General features: G+C 38.6%; 1 protein-coding gene across 4 annotated transcripts in view; it reads left to right on the top strand.

Moving 5' to 3' along the window:
* Positions 1 to 10,744, top strand: part of COL28A1 (collagen type XXVIII alpha 1 chain) — a 111,197-nt gene that overhangs the window by 71,910 nt on the left and 28,543 nt on the right. For all 4 annotated transcript variants that reach the window (XM_039341439.1, XM_039341440.1, XM_039341438.1 and 1 more), the window contains exons 24-26: positions 1,800 to 1,868; positions 2,482 to 2,550; positions 9,939 to 10,007. In XM_039341439.1, the coding sequence (XP_039197373.1) occupies positions 1,800 to 1,868; positions 2,482 to 2,550; positions 9,939 to 10,007 (207 nt within the window). The remainder of the gene's footprint in view (positions 1 to 1,799; positions 1,869 to 2,481; positions 2,551 to 9,938; positions 10,008 to 10,744) is intronic.

Raw genomic sequence — 10,744 nt, forward strand, 5'->3', positions numbered from 1 at the left:
ACTTGCCCTCATAGCTACTAAACAAAATTCAGTTATTTCATATGCAGTTTTGGTGCCACACTCTGCCAGGACAAATAAGATCTATATTATTCTCTACTTGGGAAGCTTTTAAAAGAAGCATGATTAAGATAAGTCCTTATATTGCACTATAGTAAGACATGGTGCATAAAGTCCTTATATTGCACTATAGTAAGACATAGTGCATATGCTCTATTGCATGAGAACACAATAGCTCTATTTGCAAAGATGTAGAAAAATGGAACATTTAAACCTTTGAACTTGCACACTAGAAATGACTATCTACATTCAGTGAGGATTCTGACCTTGTGCTGGAGAAATTAAAAGTACCATTTCCGAAAAATTGTTCTTCTAATCTCAGGAGGAAGTTATTGGACAAAATAGTCAGTTTTTAAGAATAGGATGTTCATAAAATAAAACCATATGTTTGGCAACTCTGTCTTATACAAGAACTTGGAAGTCAGAATACAGAGATCTTGCCCTTAAATTTTTCACCAAGAAAGTATTTGATATATGAAAGATTGGCAGCATTCCAGAGGATCCTTTGGTACATTCAATATGAATTTTGGCTTTCTCTGTCTGTCTTTTCCAGTGTTCTACCATTGTTTTTAATGAGTAATGTGTCTTCAAAATGAAAGCAAGAATAGGACAAAAACTAAATGTGATGTAATGTAATTTAAATACAGGAAGCAAACTTTATTAAATTTAGCATAGTTGATATAATAATAATAATAATAATAATAATAATAATAATAATAATAATAATAATAATAAAGTTGGGAGGGACCTTGGAGGTCATCTAGTCCAACCCCCTGCTCAGGCAGGAAATCCTATACCATTTCAGACAAATGGCTGTCCAGTCTCTTCTGTCCAGTGTTGGAGCATTCACCACTTCTGGAGGCAGGTTGATATTTAATTATTTTATTCCTCAAAATACCATTAACATAATTTGGCAGCAACATTTGACAGGATTCTGGAGGTGACACTTTTGATACACTTTATTGTAACACTTTATTGTAACTATTTTGTAATTTTATTGCAACTATTAGTTCAATGCCATACATGGTTGTTCATTCTCAGATTCAAGAATGCACATTGCATCAGAATCTTATGTACTTTTCCTAATAGCATTGTTCAATAAGAGGTTTTACACTTTCCTTCATTTGTACTCCATACAGAGGCACAATTTGGTATGCTATGACATAATATACTGCCGACGGAACTATAACATGTGAAGTATTAGTATCACTTTATAAAGCCCTAGTAAGACAACATCTGGATACTGCAACCAATTTTGGTCACCATACTACAAAAAAGATGTTGAGACTTTGGAAAAGTTCACAGAAAAGCAGGACTTAGGTTTGGCTAGTCTAAATAAAAGAATAAATAGGGGAGACATGATAGCAGTATTCCAGTATTTGACGGATTGCCACAAAGATGAGGGGGTCATGTTATTCACCAAAGCACCAGAGGGCAAGACAAGAAACAAAGTTTGGAAACTGATCAAAGAGAGAAGCAACCTGGAATTAAGGAGAAACTTCCTGACAGTGAGGACAATCAACCAGTGGAACAGCTTGCCTCCAGAAATCATGGGCACTCCATCACTGGAGATTTTAAAGAAAAGAGTAGATAGTCACTTGTCTGAAATGATGTAGGTTCTTCTGCTTGAGCAGGGGGCTGGGCTAGAAGACCTCCAAAGTCCCTTCCAGCTCTATTCTATTCCAATAACATCTCAGTGTTAATGAAGAGAATTTATATTAATGCTTATGATTTGTGTTCAGGGTGCTCCAGGTGTTATTGGACCTGCCGGACCGCCTGGGGCCAAAGGGGATGGTTTTCCAGGTCCATCAGTAAGTGTAATTTCACTTATATGTTCTTGTCTGGCATTTAAGGATTATTAATGTTTTAAATACAAACAAACAAATAAATAATATAAGAAGCTTATATTATAGCCTTATACAGGTTGTGAACACATATAATACTGATCAATGATTTTTAATCATGGTTTGTTATTGAAAAAGTAAAAGTTGCTTGGTGTGCACATTGTGTTAAACAAAAAGAAACAACGCATATTAGGTCTTGGTGTTAAGTGGGAACCCCTAGGTCAAAAATGTTGCTCTTAGTCCTCTCTCCCCAGAATTTCAGGCTTTCCCCCAGATTTTCCTGGAGACACCAGGAATTGAATTTGGAATCTTCTACTTGCAAATGTCTCCTTCTCCAATTCAAGGAAACAGACACTCATGCAAGACCTAATCCCACCCCAGTGGTGGGGTTCAAATATGTGAACAACTGGTTCTCTGTGTGGATGCCGCTTCCAGAAGTCCATTCTGGGCCTGGGCAACAAAAAAATAGCTACAGTTCTGCCGAAGTGGTGTGAACCAGCTGAATTCCACCACTGCTCCACCTCTATTTTCTATTGTTCTGTAAAGCTGATTTGCTTGTCTGTTTCTTTAACTCTGCTAGGGACCTCAAGGATTGCCTGGCTTTCCAGGACCAAGAGGCCTTAAAGGAGCCGGTGATCCGGGACAAAAGGTGCAGATGCAGTGGTCTTATTTACTTTTGAAGTATATGTCTTTATACATTTCAGTATTGTTTTGAGAAAGCATCTTTTCCACAGCAGTATTTCTCAATCTGAGCAACTCTAAGATGCATGGACTTCAACTCCCAGAATCTGGGAATTAAAATCTACACATTTTGGAGTTGCTAAGATTGAGAAAAATTGTCCTACAGCATTTTTTGGCAGATGTAAAGCAGGGGGTTGGACTAGATAACCTCCAAGGTACCTTCCAACATTATTATTATTAGTTTGGCTTTAATCCGCTTGTAATATTTGGATGGATTTCTACATTTCTTTGTGTCAAATTAACATTCTAACAGTATCATGCCATTTGGAGAATTAGAACTGCTAATTATATGCAGGAAAGACTTGCTGTTATTTGTGTTGACAAACACAAATTGCATTTGTATAGCTACCATTTACTTCCATGTAATTGGCGCCACAAGTGAAGTTCTCAGCAAATTTTAGAAAAAATCAAAAAGTTCTGAATAGATTTTGATATTTTTGCAAGCCTTAAGTTTGAGAATAAACTCTGTCTCTATTTTAAGTTGTCATGTTCTTGTAATTCAGAACATTCTCTCAAATGTGATTTGCCTTTGGCTGTATGAATAGGATTCACATTAAGGAAAGCTGTTGATATTAATACACATTAAAAAGCACTACACACATTGTGGTATAAAGAAAGCCCCTGTATGAAGGAACAGGTTACCTAGTGGAGGAGCGAAGTTGTATTAAGTGTTATTGCAATTATGTGAACAGTTTGATCTATGATCTCTACCAAGGAGCTAAAGCAGTGTTTCTGGATATTTTAAGATGTGTGGACTTCCTAGAATTCCCCAGTCAGACTGAGATATTCTGGGAACTGAAGTTCACACATCTTGTAGTTGGCCAAGATTGAGAAACACTAAGCTAAAGCACAAAATCTTTCGCCTTTGAAACTAGAATATAGCATAATTGCAAGAAAGAGAGGGAGAAAAGGAGGGAAGGACAGGAAGAAGACATGGGATGTCTTTTGCACGAGTCATATTGGTTTGTTTGCCCTCATAGCCCGGCACTGCCTATTTTGACCTTCCTGAACCTCAGGGCTATATTTCTCATCATATCATTTAATATCTGATATTGGAAATGGCATGAATCTATGGATATAAGAAATCTAGAGATTTCTATGCCACATCATTTTCTTCCTGTCTCGTATTACTGACCAGAAAAAACACTGGCATAAGAGCTTAATCTTATCAATCTTATGTAAAGTCTCTTCTCCCTTGCCATCATTACTAATTAACTCTTTATTTTGCTCGTGGATTATTCTTCCTCTTTGAGGTAGACATGGGCAGAAAACTACACTCAAATTCACCCCAGTGTGGTGTGGAAGAGAGGGTTCCTGCTTGTTTTTATTTATTTTTTTGTTTGTTTGTATCCCACCTCTATTATTTTTACAAATAGCTCAAGGTGATGAACATATCCAATACATATTCCTCAGAAGGATAGAAGTCTGAGTCAGCCTTGATCAAATGCCTCGCATAGGTCTTTCCTTGTTGTCTTCAGAAAGACAGAGTGTTTTTCCTCTCATGCGTGAGAAGACAGAGAGTGATTGTCTCCTTCTGCATGGAGAAGAACATGTAAGGGCAGGCTTTCTTCTATTTAGCTCTGCCTTTGAAGGTACCCTACATTCAGAAAGTAGGCAGGAAGCTGTATCCAGAGTTATAGGACTAACTGTCGGGCGGAGGAATTATAGGGGCTGAAATCCATGCATCTTAAAGTTGCCAAGTTTGGAAAATATTGTATTAGAATATTGCCTAGGAATCCCCAATTGCTTCTCTGAAAGGAGTACTCCATATTGCTAGGGCAGCAACACTAGTGGCCTCACTGTACGTAGGCTTTAGTCACTAGTGGCAACACTTTTTATATCAGGATTACTGAATTTAAACTGCATAGCACATAGCTGAAGCATCCAGTCTGGGTTTTAGACTTTAATATTGCTTCCCTATCCCCTGATTTTGCAGTATTTTGATAAATTTAATTTCTGCAAAATTTAAAAGCTGTCAACATCTCATTTTGCTTTCCTCATAAAGATAGCACTATGGATATTTTCGTCCATAAAATAGTACCCAATATTAATATATTATACTTATTACTATTCTTTTTTCCACAAAGACATTGTTTTTCTTCTCTCATTATTGGCATTGTGCAAGGATGAAATCTTTTTTGATACGACCCCAATTGCTAATTTAAACTGCACTGCTTTAATCCCCAGATACATAAAACAGCTTTGTTTAACTAAAAAGCCCCCATTAATAAATTTGCATACAAGTCAAGCTGGAATGCCTCTAAATTTTGCAGTGTAAGAATGTTCCTTGAAGATCAGTTGGGGCTCTGTTTTCTTGGCTTGAGAAATGGCTCACACATATATCCAGCAGAGAACTGGAATTTGTTGTAACAGAGATTCAATTCACACCAAATTGCCTGTGGGATGCATGAACTATATGGGCACCGCCTTGTTGTTGAGACATTACACAGTAAAGGAGCATAGTTGTAATCACAAGCGAAAATAAAATGCATAATTTTCAAGGAATTGCAGCTTAAATAGCACAGCAGTGGCAGAGGCTCTAAAGTATTCTGCCTGTAAAGCAGATCAAAGACCTATACCACCAACATCGTCCCTAGGAGATACACTAGGCCAGCTGCTGAAAGAATGCCTTTTTAAATTGTGACCTCTCAGGTTCTGGCTGAACTCCCAAAAAGAGCAGACTGGCTGTTTCTCACTCCAGGCATCCTACTAATCTCACGGTTACTAACTATTCAGGATTGCTGGACTGGCTCAGAATATGTTGCTACCAGAAGAGACAGACCAGTGATTACAATGGAATGTTCTCTGCTGCATCTAAGTCTGTTGGATAACTTAGAGGGCTTAGGACAATGGTTCTCAACCTTTTTAATGCCGCGACCCCCAACCGGTCGCAAGTCGAGGACTACTCAACCGGTCAAGAGAGTCTATTCTATTGGCTTTCAAAAGCCAATAGAATAAAAGGGAGTAGCACAGCTAAGGAAAAGGGGGAAAAAATGGCGGACTGCGTTGTTTGGCGACCCCCGTGAAATGGTCGTTCAACCCCAAATGGAGTCCCGACCCACAGGTTGAGAACCACTGGCTTAGGATCTAATGTGTGAAAAGCATAAGAACCAGGGTTCTTCAACCTCTAATGCTAATAGTGAGGCTGGCAATATGGAATGCAGTGGGTGGAATTTTAAAGTTTTGGCCCAGCTACATAATTTTTCTGATAACTATATGCAATTACATGCATCTATACATGCATTATAAATGTATCTACTATACTGTTATCTTATTTATTTTAAATACTGCTATTTTGTTTCTTTATTATAAAGCATTCAAAACACTACCATCATTGCTTGTTTTTGTCTGTTTTGTGTCTGATGGTGGAGGAGAAAGTTTGGCTTCTGTTCCCTACGGGCAAACCATTGATTGTTGATTTTATAGCTCTTGTATGTAAGCCATTCAGCCTTTTGGAGTTGGGTGGCCTAGAAATTTTATTATTATATATATTATACACGCTGGTAAGGCCACACATGGAATACTGCACATGGCAATCCTCCCTGGCCTGCATTTTGCCATCAGTGGCCTTCTGGAAAGGCCTCTTATGGCAAAATGAAGGATGGGTTGGGGGTGCCGCAGAAGAAGTGGGCGAGGCAGATGTCAATTCATGGGAGACTGGCTGCAAAGCTAAGTGAGTGCAGGGCACATGGGGCAGATCCACCCCCACCCCCATATGCGCATTACCCCAAAACTAGGACTTATTTTCGGGGTAGGTTTTACTTTCGAGGAACCATGGTCGATCAGATCTATCAAATCTAGTTAAGAGGCTGAACCTGCCAGATTTGGCTGGTTCTGCCATGCAAAATGGGAATGATGTTTTGCTCCATCTGATTCCCATCCTCCTTTTACTGCCCTGCTTATGGAATGAGAGGAATCTTTGTGCAAATGACTATATATATAAAATAACAGAATGGTAGAGACACAAGAAATGGATCAGAACTTCTGTTTTTCCAAGAGTTCTGGCAAAGATAGTTCAATGTCCAAGGGGGTTGTTAGTGGAATTCTTTTGTTCGCAGATGTGAATGCTATTGAGTCATGACTTTACTTTAGCTACATTTATAGATCCAGGGAGCAGAGACTCGTGCCATGCAAAACAGTCTTAAGAGACACAAAAGGGATATACATTATGCAAGAGATTGGTGCAAAGTTGCTGGGAAAATATAATAGTAAGCAGCCTAAACTCATTTATACTGATTTTGAGATACGTCAATGGAAAGCAGCTTCTCCCAAGCATGAATTCATAGAATTGTAGTTTAAAATGCACCGTGTGTGCTCGTTCTTGGCTACTCCACAAATGTCTTCAGATGCAAAATTATCTGAGTAATTTAGGAATCATTTGGCTCCCCCTACTGGTAATATTTAGCACACTGAGAATCTCAACACAAATACAGGTAGTCCTTGACTTATGGCCACAATTGGGACTGAAACATCCATCACTAAGTGAGACAGTTGTTAAGTGAGTCATACCCAATTTAATAACTTTTTTTGCTGTGGTTGTTAAGCAAATCACAATAACTGCTAAATGAATCATATGGTTGTTAAGTGACTCCAGCTTCCTACTTGTTTGTTGGAGGCCAGCTGGGAAAATAACAAATGGCAGTCATTTGTTTTTGTAGACATGACAAGCATCATAAATACGTGTCAGTTGTCAAGTGCCCAAATTTTGATCATGTGACCGTGATGATGTTGTGACAGTTGTAAGTGCAAGCACAGGTTGTAAGTCACTTTTTTTCAGTGCCATTGTAATTCTGAACGTTCACTAAATAAATGGTTGTAAATTGAGAACTATCTATATTTAATGCTAATTCTAATTGTGTGTCTTTACTAAAGCTACTTGAAATTAGCTTTCTCTGGAGTTATGTTAGGGTTAGAGTGTGTGTGTGTGTGTGTGTGTGTGTGTTTGTGTGTGTGTATCATTCAAGGTTTGTGTATGTGTGTATCACTCATACCTAATACTCTCACTTCTTCTCCTCACAACAACCACCCTGTGAGAAGGATTGGGCTAAGAGAGAGAGTGGCCCAAAGTCACTCAGCTAGTTTTCATGCCAAGGAGAGGTCTAGCATTCATAGTTTCCTGATTTATATACCACTGCTTAACTGCTACACCAAGGCTTCTCAAACTTGGCAACTTTAAGACAGGTGGCTTTCAGTTCCCAGAATTTTGGATGGAAATTCTGAGAATTCTCCCTCACTGACTAGAGGATTCTGGGAGTTGAACTCCATTCATCTTAAAGCAGTGAGTTTGAGAAACAATTCTACACCCAAATGCCTCTCTGTGTTTTCTACCATGTTAGCTCCTCTTTGTGTGTTCATGGTGGGATAATGCTGGACAGTGGGCTCACCTCCATGAAAAATTCTGGGCTGCATATTGTCAAGTCCAAGGAAATTCTGATAAGTGGAAATGATACTAGAGATACTGCTTTGTTGTGAATGAGCATGACAGTTACTTATTTCATATTTTAACTCAAAAATCAATTAAAAAAGTGAAATGGGAGCAAAGGAAGCCCTAAAGGAAGTGTCTGTGGTCACGTTGTTACCATGATATCATATTGCAGATCCCTAATTTCAATATGGAAAGTATTTAGCTTAAATTGGTCAGTATCAGCATGTATTGCAGACTGTGTATAACGTAGAAAAATGGAATTAAAGTAAATTCAGCAATCGAAACTATATCACCAGCTGTCACAGTGCTAAATTCTTTTGAAGTAGTATATCCTTTCATTTTTTTTTGAAGCATTAAAAGAACTACCGTATAGAGATAATACATACTGCAGACAGTTTTAATTACTCCAAATCCTGCTCCTGCTATTTTCTTTATCATGAGTTTTCTAGCACATGAAAAGTCTCTGTGTGGGAGAAACGTGGTTTGAAGTGATGAAATAACACAGAGGACTGGGTACTGGGCCCCTCTCTCCATTACTAATTTGGTTTCAACAAGTGTTTTTCAACCTCAGGAATTTAAGATGTGTGGACTTCAACTCCCTATCCTGTCATGCTCTCTAGGGAATTCTGAAAGTTGAAATCTACAGGTCTTAAAGTCCCTAAAGTTGAGAAACACTGGATTAAACAAAAATGGGGAAGGAACAGACAGAACATCCACAAAAGAAACATAGAGGAAATATATAGAGTAGGGAATAGCTACTATGAAGCATTAATGTAGCTATAGTAGTATATGAAGCATCTGGAGAGAATGTAGAGATAGTGCAAACCATTTGGAAATCATTTCTATAATAAATAATTTGTTTCATTTTATTTTGGTTAGAGTTTTAACTGAATTCGGCCACCACGCGGCATATTTCCATGTTCCAAATATTGGAATTTACTTTTCCAAAAGTTAAAAGAGCTAAAACCAGAATAAGGCTATTATATTACATATGAGGTTCATTGCTTGCAAAGTTACCTTCTTGGATCCAAGATCTTCATCTTTTGAAAACTGTTTCCCAAGGTATCTGTGGTGTATGGCTGCATATGGCAATATCCCAGCCTTGTACTTATACCTTTGGAAAACCTGGTTTTGAAGTGCAGCATACACTTTTTGAAATTAAATAAAAATAAATTAAGCATGTTTTTTCCAGAGAACGTTGCCTCTGAGGCTTGGTATGGCAGTCTAAGGCAGGGGTGTCAAGCTGCCGGGCCGCAGACCGGTTTCATCATACTAAAGCTGCGCCTACCCCATTGCCGGCAATGGCAAAACCGGCCCAATACGTTGCGCGACGTCACGTGACGTCGCGAGTTTGACACCCTTGGTCTAAAGGCTCAGTTTTCTATCATATCACAGCTCTGCTTTCAGAAGGGGAAATCCAGTATTAGATCCCCAATTCCTGACAAATTTTGCAGATGAAATTTTTTGGAAAGTTTCCAGATAAGAGACAATGTTAGTGCTGAAAGAATTTTAGATATGAATTATCCAATTCCTATTTGTTTTATTGATGGAAGATGCCTTATGAAGTGCTGCTGGGTGAGGAATTCTAGGAGTTGAAATCCACATGTCTTAAAGTTGCCAAGCCTTGCTCTAAATCACAAGAAACAGAAATTGCAGATTACATGAAATATTTGGCTTTGCTTTTTTGAACGAAATGCCACATATTACTTCTAATACAATTTGCTTTGAAATCATGTTTGATTTATGAGATTGCAATGAGATTGCCCTTATCTTCTATCTCCTTCCTTCCTTCCTTCCTTCCTTCCTTCCTTCCTTCCTTCCCATTCATAAATGTATGTGATTATAATTCCTGTCTAATTTCTTTCTATTAGGGAGAACAAGGAGCACGAGGACCACCAGGACCTCCTGGACAAAGGGGAGTGGGAATACCTGGGCCAAAGGTCAGTGAGATGTTCATTTGATTGCTGGGTAAATGGAGATAACAGAGGTGAGGAGAACATTTCAATTGGACTTCAAACTCTATGGATGTCTCAGTTTAGACACTCTAATCCAGTGGTTCTCAACCTTTTTAATGCCGCGACCCCCAACCAGTCGTAAGTCGAGGACTACTCAACTGGTCGTAAGTCGAGGACTACTCAACTGGTGCAGCACCGTTTGCAGAACGGGACTTTTGGCGGACTCAGCAGGGCAGAGACAGCCTGGACAATTCCTATTGGCTTTTGAAAGCCAATAGAATTAGACTCTATTCAAGAGAGTCTATTCTATTGTCTTTCAAAAGCCAATAGAATAAAAGGGAGTAGCACAGCTAAGGAAAAGGGGAAAAAATGGCGGACTGCGTTGTTTGGTGACCCCCGTGAAATGGTCGTTCGACCCCAAATGGGGTCCCGACCCACAGGTTGAGAACCACTGCTCTAATCAATATTTGGAGAAAAATCATGTACCAGGCTTGATTCTGTTGCCTTACAACTTACTCCCTCCTCTCCAGTCAATCCTAAATCCAATGTTTCACTAGAAAAATAGGACCACTTCATATAGTCAATAACAACTTTAGGTTTTTTTTTTACTAATTATCTTTTGCAATATTATTTGTACTCTAAAATTCTCATAAGGAGTATAGGCTTCTTCATACTGAAAAGAGAACATTGTATGATTCCAATTTTAGTATTGATTTACTCCT

This window comes from Crotalus tigris, unplaced genomic scaffold, assembly GCF_016545835.1.
Source record: "Crotalus tigris isolate CLP2741 ecotype Arizona unplaced genomic scaffold, ASM1654583v1 scf7180000017765.3138416, whole genome shotgun sequence".
NCBI lineage: Eukaryota > Metazoa > Chordata > Lepidosauria > Squamata > Viperidae > Crotalus > Crotalus tigris.